Source organism: Carlito syrichta, unplaced genomic scaffold (assembly GCF_000164805.1).
Source record: "Carlito syrichta isolate Samal-C Ts95f unplaced genomic scaffold, Tarsius_syrichta-2.0.1 Scaffold305203, whole genome shotgun sequence".
Taxonomy (NCBI): Eukaryota; Metazoa; Chordata; class Mammalia; order Primates; family Tarsiidae; genus Carlito; species Carlito syrichta.
In genome coordinates, this window is record NW_007249299.1 from 554,073 (window position 1) to 573,677 (window position 19,605).

Below are 19,605 nucleotides of genomic sequence, written 5' to 3' on the forward strand. Positions count from 1 at the left end.
GGTGAAACAAAAAAATGGTAGAAATACCAAAAAGTATCAAAATTGACACGTACAAAAACCATTTTGAGCAGTGGAAAGAGTATCTCGATAGATGTATTGCATCAAATGAGTATTTTGAAGGTGACTGAAGTTTAAGCATGTAAGAGTAAATACACTTCTAATAAGTAAATTCTGGGGGGTTTTGGGTCCCCCCTCATACTTGGCTGAAGCCACATGGACTACCATTGCCTCATTGAGACCCCATGTCCCTGCAGGTCAAACTGGAGTGCTTGTCAGTCCAAATCTTGCTCTCCCGACTGCTCCTGGGCCCCAGGTGAGTGAGGAGCTCCTCAGATTTCCCATAACATCCTTTGCATACATCTACCAATCATAGTTCTGCAACCTCCTATGGCCAGTGACAATATCTGAAGTGTCTTATCTCCAGTACTTTTTATACTGCCCACCACATAAAAGGTCTCAATAAATGTTAACAGATTAAAAAAATAAAAGCAGTAATCTTTTATTTTAAAAGTTTATTTTGGAAAAAAACTCAAAAGTGATACACTAGACTTTCCCACATCCTTAAAATTTGCGTCCAAGACAAAGGAGGAAAAAATTCAGAGGAGTCATGTGGTTGAATAAGCAGACTGAATAGTTTTCCAAACAAAAATAATTTTAACTCCATGTCTGCTTTTTAAAAAGTCAAATGTATATTAAAGCTCCCAAACATCTATTACTCGACTATTCAACACATTTCTTAAAATTTTTACATTTAAGCAATTAAATGTATATGGTAGAAAATCTAACATTGTTTTAATAGAATAAAAACTGTTTTAGAAACATCACATTACCAAGAACATGGTTACAGACCATGTTTACAAATATTGCAATTCCTGCAATATATGTATTGAAAAGACTGGGAAAAAGAAAAAGACTGGAAAGCCTATAAGGCTGGAAGTTAAACTTGTCCACTGATCTGAAGTGAAATCTGGGAATGTTTATCACTGTCAATTATAGTGCCATTATTTTACAAGACAGAACTCTGAGAGAAAACTGAAATTTTAATATTTCAGCCATTCCATGGACTAAGTTTTATCCAGGTACTCTTTCAATATGAAAATTAAGTTATTATTATGACAAAATGCTGAAATAATTTCTAACAAACCTTTTGTGGTTGATAATATATTTTTTAAGTATCAATACTTCTTCACCACTTAAGTGTAGAGAAAGCTTCAATTCAGCCTTCTTTTCATTCAAAAACACTGCATGTAATATGTGTTTGAAAAACTACTAGGTAATTAGATGTATTCAGCTTACTTTATTCATTAGTAAGAATTTCCCTGGTGTGCAGTACAGAAACTGGGGGAGAGAGAAACCATTCTCTTATGTATAGGCAATATTAAATTGAAATATGTGACTGCTTACTACATTTACCTGCCTTTTTCAACCAGTTATCAATAAGAAGCATAGCAAAAGCAAGGTCAATTTAAATGTGGCACTGTTTAATAGCAGTGTTCAAGATAAACTTTCATATATATAACAGTATAGCATTACATAATGATTTTATATAAAAATATTTAGAAGCACAGTGATAATTTTGAGAAGGCATATTTTAATAAAAATGTAAGAAAGCCATGAATATTTGTATTTCTATGAATGCATATGTTGCAAATTTAAGATAAATCAACAGGCTAAAATAAACACAAAAAGTTACATATAAACCCTATACAGTTTATTTCTGGTGAAACAAGTAAATACTTTATTATTAAAATACAAAATGCATTAATTCATCTACCAGTACTAAAGAAGATATGTCACCTAAATTTCACTCAATTTTAGAAGAGGAAAAAATGCTTCACATTTTCATAAAATACACAGACTCCAATAAAGTGCTTTTTCTTAGAGGTTAGATCCTAAGGAAATCAAGCAAAAGCATTAAAAGAATACCATTTATTGTCCTGCCATTATATCCTTTAAATCTCATTTATACATACAGTCATAAACTAAATTTCTTAGTCATGTACAGGAACTAAATGCAATGTCTTCAAGGAAACAGCTTCTTGTTTAGTCTGTTGGTCTAACGTGTGATGTGAGATGGTATAAAATTAAGGGACATCTTGGAAATATTTTGACTGTTATTGTAGTAATGATCTCTGTCTTGTTAGAACAAAGCAGAGGAAATGAGCTAGAGAATTCCATGAACAAGGATTCTTGGATTATAAAATAAAGAACAGAGGCTATTCCTGTGCCCAAACTTTATTTTACTACTTAAATACGATGTGGGTTGCTACTGCACACTCAAGTTGAAAACAGTTGCTACTATCAGAAAACAACAACAACAACAACAAAAACTCCCTCTCTTGCAGAAACAATAGAAACATAAGGTCTTCTTGTCATCCCAAGTACTAGGATCCACATCACACAAAAGACTCTGTTTTGGTTCATAAAGATAAAATAGCCACACCTTTTGATGAGAGAAATTCTAATACACCTGAGGCTCTAAAACAACATGGGGGGGGGCAATGTATTTGAATTAAATAAATAACACATAATATTTGGTAAGTTTGAATGCCTTCTATCAACTACTGAAATACTGATGTACATGATATAAATGTGCACAAGACTTGGGTTTTTTCTTCTAGACTCTGTATATCACTCAGCACACAACTCAAAAAGTTCTAAAGTATCTGACACTCCCAGTAAGATTTAAGTTACCATGAAACATAGAATATTAAACTCCTGGAGACTGCTTTCGGTGCTAAGAAGCAATTTTTCTTTTTCTTTTTTTTAATATAGATAAGAATGTGCAATGGTTGCCATTTCTGGAATATCCTTTTCAATATCACCAAAAATAGGATAAATTTTGTTTTAAAATTAGAATTATGATTTAGAGGTAGAGTAGAAACTATTTATTTAAGTTACAGGAAAGAAAGACATAAAATAATTGTATTAAAATAATCGTGAAAAAAATTCTTGCCAAAGAGTCTCCATCTTATTTGGCTATAGTTGTTATTTCAAGTTGAAACAGCATCACTAGAATTACTGCCTTCGAACATTTTGTTTCTGGAAAAAGGCCTTTCCAAATTCATATGTACTGATCATAATGGCACACGCAGGAGCAATTTTAATTAAGCGAGGAATTAAACCTGAAAAAAGAATTAAAATTAGTTTATTTTTAAAATTAGAATTTATTTGGCACTATTCTGATAATGATCAAATTAAGCAAAGTGATACAACAAATTCTGCACCATTAAAAAAACAGGTCAAATTGTTCACTCACAACCTCCTCACTTCAATTCCATATTATGTTATATAGAAAATGTTATCTTAGCATATTTGTAAACCTAACCCTTAACTGTACCCCACAATTTTAAAATTAAAAATTAAAAAAAAGAAAATGTTATCTTAGAGTAACTCTACTGTTATTTAGTATTTATTCTAAGTTATAGCAAATATATTGAGAAGAAAATAGTAAATGTGGAATGTTACCTATTTTTAGGTGATAGGTTTAAAAGTAATCATTCTATTCAAAGACTCAGTAAAGCAAGTATTTTTACCTGTAAATAATCCAGAAAATCCATTTTTAGCAACAATGTTCTTCATTATAACCCAGGTTGACATACGCAAAGGCATAGACACTAAATGTTAAAATAAAGAAATAATGCCTATAAATCACAATTTAATAATTTCTAATACAGACAATATACCTAAAGTGTTTATGGTCTTGGGAGCATATAATTTTGTTATAATATTAACAGATTTGTTTACCTAAAGAGCTACTTTAAATTTTATTTTTAATAGTGGGATTTATCTTTTTAAAAAAACAGAAAAAGGCTACAAGTTTAAAAGTATATAGAACTGGATGCAATCAAAGAGAAATATATAGAAGGCTTATCTTGAATTGATAATGCTTGTTTCTTAAGCTTGATGGTACTATTCTGTATACTTTTTCTATGTCTCAAAAATCTTTTATAGTGAAATTTTAAAAAGATGTATAGATGGCTACTTGGGAGACTGATATGGGAGGATCACTTGAGCCCAGGAGTTCGAGACTAGCCTAGGCAACATCGTGAGACCCTGCCTCTTAAAAAAAAATGAAAACAAAAACAAAAGATGTATAGAAAACATTGTGGATTATCTAATGCCAAAGAAAATTCCTGACAACCATTTTTCATTCAAATTTTATTGTACACAGTTTAAAAACATTTCTTTTTTCCTAGAGTTTCTGAGGAAAGTAGCTCACTCTCCCTAGTGGTGTCCTGTGTTATTACTACCTTTCTTAATAGATACATTAGTCTTGACATAAATTAGACCAGTGTCGTCACCTTCAAAGGGCATATTTTAACTAACAATCTCACTTCTTTGCAACCACTCAACTATCTGGATGAAAACTAGTTTAAAAAACTAATTTTTTAAAAGTTGGCAAAAATAGATGTCACTGATGTTCAAGTGTAAAGCTTATAAATGAAGTGTTCGCACACAAAGCTTGCTTACCTTACATATTAATTCTAAGCATCTGGCTTAGCCCACGCACAGACTACTACATGCTATCAGTTTTATAAAAACAGTCTAAAAGCAGGCATACTTGTTAGCTGTTTACCATGTAAACAGTGTGCCAGCTAACAGGCTGAAGATTTCAAAGTCTTGACAGGCAAACAATCCTATATTGCCTTCTCTAGCTTCTGAGAGCCGCTACTCTACAAAAATCAGTGTTTACATTGATGATAACCGTGAGTAATTAAGAGATTAAAATATGTACTACTAATTAATGGAGTGGGAGTCATCTCAAAATTTCATTTATACAAAATATAAGAACCTCTGACTATGTAGATAAATAAGGTTTGTGATTTATTTAAGAGACTATTCTGTCAATATACATAGCATAAGCATAAACATAAAACGAAAGCAAACAACACTGATTATAAAATATTTATGAATGAAATTTAACTTTCCAAAAGACGTCAATTACAAGAAGTTTAAACTACAAGATGGCAGCTTTTAAGTCATATTTAAATTATTTCATTTAAATTTTGGAAACTAATGAAAGGAAATCAATCAGCCAGTAATCTCTAATCTTGTACAACTCAAGCCTCAAATAATCTCTGTATTAACAGCAGGTGAAAGAGAATGTAAGTGAGAATGACAAAAAGAATATCAACTGAAGGTAAGCTATGGCTGAGCTCTAGTGGAACCTCAAAAGCATCTCCTCTTTCAACACTAAAGAGCTATTCCTATAGGTAATAAGCAAATTCTTACACTATAAAGAAACATTGTTTTATGATAAAACATTTCAAGCATACAGCAAAGCCCAGAAAATACTCAATTACTCATCACACAAATTTATTAAATCATAACAATTACATCTTTCAGATCCAGTTAAAATTCCACTTCTCCCCAATCTTCCTCTCCCAGAGGTAACTACTCTCTTGTCTTTCATTTATCTTCCTCATGCATTTGTTTAAATGTTTACATGTGAACATATCCATAAACAAGGTATACTCTTGCTTGTCCTGCTTTTAAGCTTTGTATACATCATATTACACTCTACATTTACTCCTGCAGTATGCTTTTAGGATTATCTATGTTGGTAACTATAGCTCTACTTCATTTTAATTGCTGCATGGAATTGCATTATATGAATTGTCACACTTTACCCATTTCCTGCCAAGGAACACTTTTCTAATTTTTTTGCTATTATTAAGAATCGTACAGCAAATATCCTTGTATGTGTGCAAAAGTTTCTCTAGGGCACATGTCTAGGAGTGGAATTGAGAACTCAAGCGGGCATTCCTTGATACTACCAGATTGTTTTCCCAAATAGTCATTCCAAATGTATACTCTTACTGCCATGGCAGGAAGTTCCCAGTGCTCTACATCCTCCACAACAATCTAATCTTTTAAAAATGTCCTCTCTCTGCTATTCCTTATTATTACCCAAATTGAACATTTTATTAAGTTTATTTGACTAGTATAACCATTTTAATGGTTCCTTTATGTTGTCTTAAATATTAAACTTAATTTATTAAATCTTAAATCAAAATTTAAAATTAACTATGTTCAGATAAAGGGATCTGCATGGGTTGGCAGATTATATTCTTGCATGGAACTGACAATCATTCTATAAGCAACACTTCATATTTTCTTTTCTGGTTAGGGATGCAATAAGGGATTTGATATAGCTGAGTTGTGGAAAGGAGGAAGCCACTTCTAACTGAAGCTGGGTCACTTCTTTGTTGGGAATAAATAATGCACAATGCAATCATGAGAATAAGTATGGGATGTTTACATCAGAAGTGCAGTTTGCAATAGAAATATATCTTGCTAAACCTTTACATAACTGGTTCATAGCTGAAGCAGAGTAATATGTAAAAGTAATCAATGATGTAATCAGGGGTAATTAAAGCCTGACTCTTATTTAAAGTTTCTTTTTTTTAGGTTTAAGTGAAGAAACATTAATTAGAAAAAACAGTGAGAAATAAATTAAATCTAATAAAGATGATGGCTCCCTGGTGCCAGTCTCAATAAAGACATACATCACAAGCACCTCGGGATCATTTTCAAAATATACAAGCTAGAGTCTTACTTTAGATGAGAGTCTATTGAGGGTGATAACCAGCATTAGATATACTGAATAAGCACCTCAGGTGACCCCAGAGATTATTTATTTTACCAAGGTAAGTGGCTCCCAAACTTTGAAGTGTGCACCAAAATCTACCTGTGGAGATTCCCATCTTCTCCTTTATCACCATCATCACCACCACCACCTGAATACCACCAATGCCAGTCATGAACTATTTATGACAAATCACACCAAAGAGAAAACGCATACCCCATTAAATATTTCACTTAAAAGGGAAATTAGGAATCCTGATGAGAAGAAAAGAAGAATGAAACAAAATAATTTTGAACTATCAAAGGAAGACAGATAAGGCTTAATATCTACAAGCCTCATGTCTAAAATAGAAAAGTGGGAGAACTCTGATATAATAAAGCATTGATCACCTCCCAAGTTTTCATTAGCTTCAAATATTAGAGGGTACAGGTATCTGGTAGCTCACAAGACTTACATAACATAATTTTGCAACAGATAATCTCCCATGGGTTTGCCACACTTTCTAAAGAATAAATGGCACAAGATCTGGTAGAAGCAAACAATTGTACATGTTTGCTCTAGAAGGAATTACAGGCTAAAAAGAAGTAAAAGTGGATGGGATAATATGTAGAAAAAGAAACATATCAATACAATAAACAAAATGAGAATAAAACATATACATATAACAAAAAACACCAAGAGAAGAAAGGTTTTCCAGTAATTTCCTATCCTTTGCCCTGATTTATCTAGATTTATTTCATTTGTTTGTTTGAAATAATACTTATATGAAGAATAAAAATGAAAATTTGAAACAAATGTGAAAACGAATTGTAGGAAAAAATATCATAAAATAATCCAGATTTTGAACAGCACAGATTACTTTTCTTTTTATCAGGTCTGAGACTTAACTGATGACAGTCAAGAATTATTAGGCTTTAAGATTTCTTAAATTTTTTTGTTTGGGCTTAGAATTTTTTTTCTAGGTATTCTAACAGTGTATTAGTTTCACTTAAATAAAGAACAAGGCTGAAAAGAAAAAAATTGTTTTCCTTATTTTAGACATTCCTAACTTAATATCTGGAAATAAAAACAAAAATGAGGTCTTAAAGATGTTTTTAATTAATTAAAACTTACTTTTATGACTTTCATATGTCCAAAGTTGTGTCTGCTTTTGTGTCTTTACTACATCAAATGGTAAAGTTGCAACAGCTGCAAACTATCAGAAAAACTGATTAATTTCAATCAAGCTTCTAATTTTTCCCAAAATATTTTTATATTCTTCTAATTAGCATATTTTCTGACAAGGCTAATGAAGATCATAACTAAACTGAATTTTAAAATGAAAGCATGTTTATTTAAACAAAAGGTCTTACTAAAGAAAATAGATATATGTCTTATTTCTCACTAATATAAGTAAACAGTGCTAAAAAGTGCCCTTACTCTCCTGAGGTCACACAGCTACTAGTGGCAGAGCCTGAATTCCAACCAGACTGCTCTGACTCCACTACCAGTATTCAAAGCTTCTGCTGCTCCTGTGTGTCCTATTATTCCTTCACTTCACATGTAGATATAACATATGTGTCAAAGCAGAAGTATCTAGTAAGCATTCAAAATTTTCCAGCAAATGTTTTTACAATAAAATAAAAAATTAAGTTTAAACAAAGAAAATGGATTTTGAACTTTTAATCCTATAAAACTTAAAAAATATATTTATATATATTCATGTATATATTTATGTATTCAAATATGGTTCACAAATCACATTTTTTCCTACTAATAATGAAAACAAAACACTTTAAAAACATTTTTAAAAACTTTTATCAAAATGAATTAATACTTCCATAATGCCTTAATTAAGGGAGGATTTTTTAAAATAATTAAATTCCTTTTAGAATGTTCTTACAGGCTGGGTGCAGTGGCTCAGGTCTGTAATCCCATTGCTTTGGGAGGCCAAGGCAGGAGAATCACTTGAGCCCAGAAGTTCAAAACTAGTCTGGGCAATTAGCAAGATCTCCTCTTCACAAAAGGTAAAAAAGTTAGTTGGGTGTGGTGTCGTGTACCTGCGGTCCCAACTACTTGCGAGGCTGAGGCAGAAGGATCATTTGAGCCCAGGAGTTCAAGGGTGCAATAAGCTACAATTATGCCACTCCAGGCTGGGTGACAGAGCAAGACTGTGTCTCAAAAAAATAAATAAATAAATAAAAAAAAGAAGGAAAAAAGAAAAGAAAGAAAAAAGAGCCGAGCAAGGTAAAATCTGGTCTCTACTTTGTTTCCCAACTCAAATTTGGCCAATATGGTCATAAAATTTTCCTTAAGGGGCACACCTCATCAACAAGGGTACCTGCATAATGAACATTTGTATTCCTAACCCTGAATTATACCCCACATCTTTAAAATAAAAAAATTAAAAGAGAAAAATAATAAATAAAAAATAAAATAAAAAAGCATCCTTTAAAAACCATCTACATTTTATTTCACTCTAACAATTTCTTGATTTAGATTCTTAAAATCAGTTTTAAAGATCTCAGGTAGCTCAATTATTGTTTCTTCATCTCCAGTCTATTATGTATTAGCTACAGTGTTATATAAGCTTCTCTACACTTTCTAGCATGTGGTGGTTTAAGCTGCTCTCTTTTCTGACAGAAAGCCTGGACACTGTCACATTCATGTGTTTTTTTCTGTTGCACAAATGAAACTTTATTTGAAAACGATCAAAAGGCAGCAACATTTTCGAGATCATTAGAAAAATCATTAAAATATATATTCTTTTTCTGGCCAGGTATTGTGGCTCAGCAATTTGGGACCTCAGCCTCGATCTCCTGGGCTCAGGTGACCCTTCCACTTCAGTCTCCTGAGTAGCTGGGACTCCATGTGCATGTCACCATGACCAGCTGCGTTTTTTTATTTTTAAGTTATAGAGATGAGGTCTTGCTTTGTCGCCCAGGTTGATCTGAAACAAGTGAGCCTCCCACCTAAACAGCCCAAAGTCAGCCACCATGTTTGGCCCATGTCTAAGTTTTGAACTCAATTGCAGTGGCTTTCTTGGTCTATGTTTTCTGATATATTATTCTATTTTCCTAAAAGTCTCCATTGCTTTACTTTGCCCCTACACTATTGTTTTTATATAGTTACGTCACTGTGTTACTTTTAAGTTATTACAAATTCATTTTAGAAGTATGTGGGTATAAGGAAACTATGGCCAAGGTCATGGTGATATAAAGTCTACTACACAACTTTCATATCATATTTCATGGAGGGTTGGGAAAACATGAACTCTCTATTACCCAAAAATGGCCATATGTAATTTTCATAGTGTGAGATGACATGCTATGAAATATTACCTAATCAGATCTACTAGCATTTATTGAACTAGCAGGCTGCAAAACACACTAATAAAATACTCTTTAAAATATAACCATTATCATTACTATTATGATCTAACAAATGTAAACGTTTCCAAGAAAAATATAATAATGTATTTGTAATATAATAAAAACATAAACACAAAGTATATTTTAAACTATCTTAATTGCTAATTATTTATTCCCTTACAATAGTATGGCAAATACTTGGAAAAATTTTCAAGCAGTGCAGCTCTAAAGTATATATTATTTCAATATACATAAGATGCTATATAACATTTTAATATGACAATTATCATATTTCTGAAATATTAACAACAAACGAATAAACTTACAGAACCAGACAATGCCCCTGAAGTAAAGCTGATCATAAATGTTGGTTCATATAAACCGGATTTCTCACATAACCATTTTTTTAAAACTTCATAGTTATACCAGTACATTGCTATAAAAACAGAGAAAGGAATAAACACATTTAGAAATAAAATGTAAACTTTAAAGAAAAGACATTTCTTTGTAAAGGAGTAAAATTCTCAGTAGCATCCTATTTATACCAGTCTTATAAACAGAAATAAACTACATCAGTAAAGTAGAACTATAATTCTAAAACCTGACAAGGCCAGTTGGAGAAATGAAAAAGGCCAATCTACTCATGAACATAGATATAAGCTTCATCAAGGTATGAAATAATAATAATCAAACTGAAGCCAGAAACATCTCATAAAAGATCACACATTATAACTTGGGTTATCCCAGAAAGGCAAACATAATAAATGTAATACAATAAAACCTTTAAGTGTCATATGCCATGTTAACAAAACTGTAGGATCATTTAATAATGATGAAAAACTGTAATCCCGCGCCTTTGGGAGGCTGAGGTGAGTGGATTGCCTGAGCCCGCGGGTTCGAGACCCACCTGGGCAACTTGGCGAGACCTCATCTCTACAATAAATCAAAAAATTAGCCGGTCGTGGTAGCGCGCGCCTGTAATTCCAGCTACTCGGAAGGCTGAGGTGGAAGGATCGCCAGAGCCCAGCAGGCGAGGCTGCGGTGGCTGGGAGCGGCCACTGCACTCCAGTCTGGGTGACAGAGTGAGACTCCAACTCAAAAAAAAAAAAAATAATGATGAAAAAGCATTTGATAAAATTCAGTACTTTTCTATTTAAAGCAAACAAATACATTTCTTGGAAACCCAGAGCAAAAGGAAACTTCTTTAACTTGATAAAGAATGTGTATCAAAAACCTGTGCAAAAATAATGACTAATGGTGAAACAAAAGAACTATTTACTTTAAAATGAGGAAAATGCTAGGGATGCTCATGATTGTCACTACTATTCAAAACTTACTAGGCAGCAAGCCAGAAAGAAAAAAGCTAAGATGATTTAAAATGGTGACATGGAAAGCTTAGAATTTATATATAATATTATTATACACATAAAAAACCAAAAAGATAGTCAAACAAATTAGATTCTATAAGAGTTTTTAGAACACATTTTAAAAAAATAAAATAGAGCTTTTAAAATAGCTACCAAAAATTGTGGGAGAAGGCATATCTGCAAGTAAATCTAAAAAAAAAAATGAATATGTACTTATGATGAAAATATTAAATCTCTACTAAAAACAACTTTTAAAAAATTACTAACATATTAAATCCTACTTGATCATGGTGTAGAAAGAAAAAAACTAAAAAAAAAAAATACTAACATAAAGAGATAATATTCCTAAGGATGAAAAATAAGGTCATATCAAGATTTTTCATAAAGTGCTAGTAGCATAAGGTTAAACAAATTAAACAGTGAAACAGATCTATGCATACAAAAAAATATGATATGACAGAGGAGACACTGCAGTTCCTTAGAGCAGCTATAGTTATTCAATGAATGATGCTGACAACTAGCTATCAATGTGGGGGAAAATCAGATTGACTATTTACTATAGTCCATAACCCCAAATCAAGTATGGATAAATGAGCAACCAGTGAAACAGTGCCCAACCTTATTAATAATCAGGGAAATACAAATTTAAGTGAGATGCTACCTTAAATTACTAGATTAAAAAAAATTAAGAGTTTTAACAATAAAAGAGTTGGTAAGAGTGGGAAGCAGCAGGAACTCTCATACATTGCTGGCAGGAGTATAGATCCATATAATCACCTTCATAAAAGAGTTCAGTATTCTAGTAAAATTAGAAATGTACATACTTATAGGAATCAATAAATCCAATACAGGATAAACTTTCATAGATGCACCAAGAAACTGCTTAAAATTTTTCACAGCAGCATTGTTTACTTGTTTACTCACGTAAATAAGAGTAAAAATGAAGAAATCAGCTACATATAAACATAAGAATCAATCGCAGGAAAATATTTGAGTAAAAGAAGAATTTATTTTAGGCAAAACTAAAATGTTGTTTAGTAATAATACGTACACAAAAATATTATTAAAAAAATCAAATGAAAAACAAAAACTCAGTATAGTGGTCAGTGAAGAGCATAGATGTGGTTTCATGAAAAGAAAAAACTGCAATATTTTAGCACATATATCGAAGTGGTGAGTTCACAAGTACTCAATTTATTGGTATACTTCAAAATGTTACTTTTTGTGCATAAAAAATTACTTAATAAAAAGATAAAGAAAACATAATTGCCATAGGAACCTATGATTGTTACATTGTTATGTTTCTAAACAGCATTACTAAACACAAAAGGTTTACCAAAAAATACCACGGAAAGGGAAAGATGCATAGAGAAGTGGATAAGAAAGCACAAAGAAGAATTTTAAAAAGAAACATGAACATTAATACAAGGGTTCTCTCTCAATTAAAAATATCTATGATCCACAAGGGAAATACCACTAAAGTATGCACATTTTAAAGATTATTGTTGAATTTGTACTTCTCTCTTTTCATGAGTTTATCTCTTTTCATAATTCAATGATTAGTAAAATCACCTACCTGATTTATAATAGTCTTTTACAGGATACTCATTTAGTGGGGAGATTATTATTAATAACTGCAAAAGTAGGAGCTCATATAATTCAAAGGTAGTCTTAAACGAGTTCTGTAATATTTTGATTTGTAGTACTTGTTTTGGTCACTACAGAAAATAACTTATCTTTAATCATAAAGAGTTTAAGATCTAATAAAAGTAATATATGAATAAGACAAAGCTACCTAAAACTTAACAGATACTTGTAAGATAAATCCTACCTGAGAAAGGGACATCTCTAAGAACAGTAGAAGCCCAGCCTCTCCAAAGGGAAATCCAACCATCTTCAGACACTTTCTTGCTGACAAATCGATGCAGTTCCTTGTAAGAAAACTTCTTAGACTGCATCTTGGTTCTAATCAATTCTAAAGGACTTATCACAGTTACTGCACCAACTAATTCAAACAAGCAAATAAAAGAAAACAAAAACAAAGCCATGTACTATGCAAACACACATGCAAAAATATTTCATATATTTTATGATACTTTAAACTTTTATTCTGCAGTGTCTCAAAGTCTTAAAATCAAATATCTAATGATGTCAACAAATTGGCATAGATTTTTTTCTCTCAGTAAAGGTATTTCTTAAAAGTCAAATACCTTACTTTTTCTGTTTGCAACTCTTTCAAAGGCAGTTCTAGAAATGTTATATCAACTAAAACTATTACATTAAAAAACTCATTCCAGTTAGTGCCCCAATAAACTTCACTCTGATTTCACAGAGAAAACATTATTTTGCATAAAAGCAAAGTTCCTTCTGAAAAAACCCTGAATTCCAAAGTTTATAAGGAAAATGATGCAGGACTTCGGCCTGAACTATCTATGATACCAAATGACACCTTGGAAAGTCAGGTTAATCAGAACCACTTCTGGTGTCATTCTAAAAACAATGTCCAGATTTCACCAAGAAAGGCTGATGCCCACTCATTCTGATGGTAATCATCATACCATATTATTCTGGAGTATAGATATTAACAAATTAGTACAAACTATAATGCAAAATATACCATACCAATACTTTGTACAAATTCCCTATGAATGCCAAAATTTGAATAGAAGTTCTAAGCAGAAATAAACATAAAAAGAAAGATGTATTACTTACATCTGGCCACAATTCCAGCCACAATTGGTATGCGGGTTTCATCTTCTCCTAATTTAGACCTCAGAAGAGCAGTTAATTGATCATAACAGGTAAAATAAATTACTGTGGCAGGAACTGCCATCACTCTGTTAGAACACACAAACAAAAAGATTTGTCCAAAATCATCCAAAGGTTTCAAACATACTCAAATTAAATTCCAATATTGTTATATTTGAATGTATATATTTTGCATAAGCTAAAAATTATAGCAAATGAGCTTATGAGATCAATATTTCTTTTATTTTAAAAATGATTAGTACTAAACTTAGTAGACAATAACAAAATACAAAATATGAATCTGCCCTCCAAAAGTTTACTTTCTAGTTATGAAGACAGTTACAATATATAGCACTAAATAAATATAAACTCAGATTACATAAAGAGCGCATGCCCAGGAAACAGAAAAAAACAGATTAGGACACTTCTCCATCTCCTTGACTTGTGTTTCTAGTCTCTCAGATCTTTTTCCTAGTCACATTTACCATAACAGGAGAATCAAAAAAAAGTACATGAGTAACATTTTTGAACTATGGAACATATATCACACCTGCTTACAATTAGAAAAAAATTATAATTAATACCATCAGAATTATATACACTAGTTTTGAGAGAATTCTAATGACATATTCTTTCAAAGAAAAAGTATCAAAAGAGAATTATTAATTTTAAAACACAAAGTTGCAGGTACTGTCATGTCATAAATATTAATGCAACAAGAAACGAGTCCATGTTTGTGGTTTACCTACAGGACATTCACAGACCATAGTTTGGAATGTCTAATGTTCTATAGTGAAGTTTGATGCCGACAATTTAGGAAGGAGACTGATAGTCTTGGATCTGCCAATAACTTTATAACTCTATGCACTATTTAAGGTATATGACACAAAGGCCAGGCGTGGTGGTTCACACCTAAAATCCCAGCACTTAGGGAGGTTGAGGAGTCACGATTGCCTGAGCCCCGGGATTCAAGACCAGCCTGGGCAACGTGGCGAGACCTTTTCTTAGTAATAAATTTTAAAAATTGGCTGGGCATGGTGGTGCCCGCCTGTATTACCAGCTACTTGGAAGGCTGAGGCAGAAGGATTGCCTGAGCTCAGCCAAGTAGAGACAGCAGTAGCCATTAAGTGTGCCACTACAATCCAGCCTGGGTGACAGAGTGAGACTTTGACTCAAATAAATAAAAACAAAATTAAAATAAATCAAATTAAATGAAAAGACTCAAAATTGAGTAATTTCTTCTATAAAAAGAATAAAAGAAGTTCTTATAAATTAGGCAGAGAAAGTCAAGGTATTATTTGGGATTTTTACTTTCATGAAGCCTTACCAGTTTATTGCATTAATTCATATAATTGCTAGTTAGCAGAGAGGTGGAATAATCTGGAGAAGGAAAAGCACACATATGGCAATATACTGTTTTAGTAAAATAAACAAAAAGTCAAAATAAATTAATTTGTGCAAACAATGTGACTCATAGTAAACATCTCCGAGAGGTGTGAAGTTTTGCTAATCACAGCTGGCCTCAAAGAAAGAATGTACCTTCATAACCAATGTCCAATAAAAACCCCTACATCCAGAAATTTGAATGGGTTTTCCAAGGTAGAAACACTTTGTACATTCCGTAGTACATTGCTAGATGAATAAGCACATCTTGTGCAATGCCATGAGAGAGAACTCCTGATGTGTTTTTTTTTCCCTGACTGATTCTGGTTTGCATCTTTGTGCTGTAATAAACCGTATCTGTGAGTAAAATCTCCAGGTGCTGTGACTTCTTCTAGCACATCATTAAATGTGTGAGTGGTTGTGAGACTCAAAGCTTCAGATAATCAAAGAGTTCTAATATTAAAAATGCCAGACTTTGGTCAGTCATGTTGATTATAAAACAAAACAACAAACATCATTTAGTAGGAAAAAATTAAATTTCAACTTACAGGGTAGGAGGAAGGCCACTCCACAGAGATTTAATGCCCTCATTTCGAATGATTTTTAAAAAGGCATCCTAAAATTATAATTAAAAAGCAATCAAAATATATCCCTAAACCTAATATGTATATAAAAATTTATAATTGGTTAGTAATTTCTTTCAAGCATTTATCTCTAAAAATAAAAGGAGTTTACTCAGTAAGTCAGCTGGATCAGAGAAAGATAAAAATTAAAAAATAAATTAAAAAATAAGCTTCTTGGACTTATACATGTTCATTTTTTTTTTTTTGAGTTGGAGTCTCACTCTGTCACCCAGACTGGAGTGCAGTGGCTGCTCCCGGCCGCCACAGCCTCGACCTGCTGGGCTCCGGCGATCCTTCCGCCTCAGCCTTCCAAGTAGCCTGAATTACAGGCATGTACTACCACGCCCAGCTGATTTTTTGATTTATTGTAGAGATGAGGTCTCGCTGTCCAGGCGGGTCTCGAACCCACGGGCTCAGGCAATTCACTCACCTCAGCCTACCAAAGGCGCGGGATTACAGGCTGAGCCATCGAGTCCGGCTCATGTTCATTATTTTAAAAGAGGATTTTAACAAAGGTAAAATGAAGTACTTCTGAATGATAGTAACTTCTTACAGAACAAAGTCTGTATTACTCAGCTCTGGATTTTTCTATTTAGGGCTTAGAAACAAAGTTTTTAGAACATCAGTATTTAAAAAAAAGTAGACTAATGGCAGAGAACTGGTTAGATAAACTCTCTTGACCAAGTTTGAAATCAGAGAAAGTATTCTCAAAGCTCACTATTTGGCCAGGCTCAGTGGCTCAGGCCTGTAATCCCAGCACTTTGGGAGGCCAAGGTGAGTGGATTTCCTGAGCCCACAGGTTCAGGAACAGCCTAGGCAACTTAGCAAGACCTCATTTCTACAATAAATCCAAAATTAGCCAGGAATGGTAGCGCACACCTGTAGTTCTGGCTACTTGGAAGGCTGAGGTAGAAGTATCACCAGAGCCCAGCAGGTCCATGCTGGGGTGTCAGACACCAGCTCAAAAACAAAACAAAACACCAACTCAAAAGACACCAACTGAAAAACAAAAGCAAAACCAAACAAAAAGCCCTCACTATTTGCAATCTCTGGAGAAGAATGAAAAGCAGACAGAAACTGAAGGAAAGTCTTGCATTAATAGAAAAACTTACAATTTAATAATAAAAAAACAAAAAAATTGTAGTTGGCAAAGGATGTGAATAAACACTTCTCCAAAGATGTACAAATGGCCAATATGCACATGGAAAAATGTTCAACATCACTGCTCATTAAGGAAATGCAAAGCAAACATACAAGATATTACTTCATGTCCACTAAATAAGCTAAAATAGAAAAGACAGACAATAACAATTACCGGTGAGAATGTGGATAAATTGGAAGCCTCATATATTGCTGGTGAAAACGTAAAATGGTGTAGCTACTTTAATAAACAATCTGGCAGTTTCTCAAAAGGTTAAACATTGTTACCATATTACCCAGTAATTACAACTCTAAGTATATAAGCAGAGAAATTAAAACATATGTTTATACAAAATTATATACAAGATAAATTAAAACATACTTCACACAGACTTGAGTGTTCATAGAAGCATTAAGTATTCCAAACAGTAGAAATAACCCAAATGTCTATCAACTGATGAATGGATAAACTATGATATACTCATATGATGGAATGTTACTTGAAAATAAAAAGAAACAGAATGCTGATGCATGCTACAACACGGATAAATCTTTAAAAGTGTGCTAACTGAAGGACTACATGTTTTCCATGGGACTACATGTGTCCCAAAGGACTACATGTTTTCTCAGGAAAGGGGAACCTTATTAGGACAAAAAACTTTTAGATAATAATCACTCCACACTACCCAAACACCAAAAAAAAAAAAATTGTGGAACCACCCAGACACATACCAGTAAAGACTAAGGAAGTAGCCTCGATGTCTACTCCTTGTAAGGCAGTAAAGAGGCAATGTAACACCTTCATTGGAGTGATGTCATAGAAGGTCAACATGGAGTCAAGACTTTTATCTCTACCAGCTGAGCAATAAGGTTCCTCTCCTGGCCCCTGCTAGGGTGGTGTCATAGAGGGAACAGTAGAGTGTCAGTACTTTCCCAAATGAAGTCACCTGTACACAGTCAGTGTAAAGCACACGGAGAGTCAAACCTCTACCCTAGCCCACAGTAAAAGAGGTCTCCCCTCATATTGTATGTCAAGAAGGATGAGTGGGGAGCCTGAACTTCTAGTTCTACTCAGAAGTAACAAGGTGGCATCCCTCTTCCCTGAGAAGGCAAAGTCAGAAAAAGCCAGTTAAAACAAAATGTTTAATTGAGATTAAGAGTTTAGGCTAGGCTTCAATCGAAAAGTCACTCAATCTAAGAACAAGGAAAAACCACACTGAATGAAGACAAATAAAAAATTGATGCCAGCACTAAAATAAGAGAGATGTTAGAATTATCTGACAAAGATTTTAAAGTAGCCAACATAAAAACCATCGGCCACTTACAAACATGTTTGAAATAAATTAAAAATTAGAAAGCCTCAGCATAGAAATATATACACAAAAAAACTAGCAATAAAAATGGAATTCTAGCCGGGCTCGGTGCCTCAGCCTATAATCCCACGCCTTTGGGAGGCTGAGGTGAGTGGATTGCCTGAGGCTGCGGGTTCAAGACCCACCTGGGCAGCGAGACCTCATCTCTACAATAAATCAAAAAAATCAGCCAGGCGTGGTAGCTCATGCCTGTAATTCTGGCTACTTGGAAGGCTGAGGTGGAAGGATTGCTGAAGCCCAGCAGGTCGAGGCTGCGGTGGCTGGGAGCAGCCACTGCACTCCAGTCTGGGCGACAGAATGACACTCCAACTCAAAAAAAAAAAAAAAAAGGAATTCTAAAAATGTTCAAGCAACATAGAAGAAGGTAGGAAAAAATAAAACAAAAGTAGAAAATAGAACAAAGAGAAAATAAAATATAAAAGGGTAGGCTTACATCCTAATATATCCATAACTGCATCAATATATTCTAATAAATATCAGTTAAAAGACTGACAGAGTGGATTTAAAACATAACTCAATTGTATGCTGTCTATAAGAAATTCACTTCAATTATAATGATATAGGCAGGTTGAAAATAGACTGAAACAACTCAACACAGTGAAGAAGTCGTTTCTCCAGAAATTAATATATAGGTTTAATACCCTTCCTATAAAAATTCCAGCAATATTTTTTGTAGATATAAACATGGTTATTCTAAAATGTATGCAAAAAAATGAAGAAATTTGGAAATAGCTAAAAACAACTTGGAAAATACAATATAAGAATAGAGTAAGAGGAATCGGTCTATCTGATTTCAAGACTTACTATATAGCTACAGTAATTAAAACTGTGTGGTACTGATAGAACAACAGACACTGAGATAAATGGAACAGAATACAGAACTCAAAAATAGATACACCCGATATGCTCAAATGATTTTTTACAAAGGTGCAAAAAAGCAACTCAATATGGGAAAAAGAGCCTTTTCAACAAATGCAAGTGGACATCCAGTGTTGCAGCAGCAGCAACAACAACAACAACAAGCAAGCA

At 33.1% G+C, this 19,605-nt stretch overlaps 1 protein-coding gene across 1 annotated transcript in view; it reads right to left on the minus strand.

Annotated features, from left to right (window-relative positions):
• Positions 1-1,460: 1,460 nt before the first annotated feature.
• Positions 1,461-19,605, minus strand: part of SLC25A40 (solute carrier family 25 member 40) — a 33,689-nt gene continuing 15,544 nt past the window's right edge. Inside the window, exons 7-13 of the mRNA XM_008061319.2 lie at positions 15,989-16,056; positions 14,022-14,146; positions 13,141-13,314; positions 10,269-10,378; positions 7,706-7,787; positions 3,537-3,617; positions 1,461-3,125 (exon numbers count right to left, since the gene is read on the minus strand). Of these exons, the coding sequence (XP_008059510.1) occupies positions 3,019-3,125; positions 3,537-3,617; positions 7,706-7,787; positions 10,269-10,378; positions 13,141-13,314; positions 14,022-14,146; positions 15,989-16,056 (747 nt within the window). The 3' untranslated portion in view covers positions 1,461-3,018. The remainder of the gene's footprint in view (positions 3,126-3,536; positions 3,618-7,705; positions 7,788-10,268; positions 10,379-13,140; positions 13,315-14,021; positions 14,147-15,988; positions 16,057-19,605) is intronic.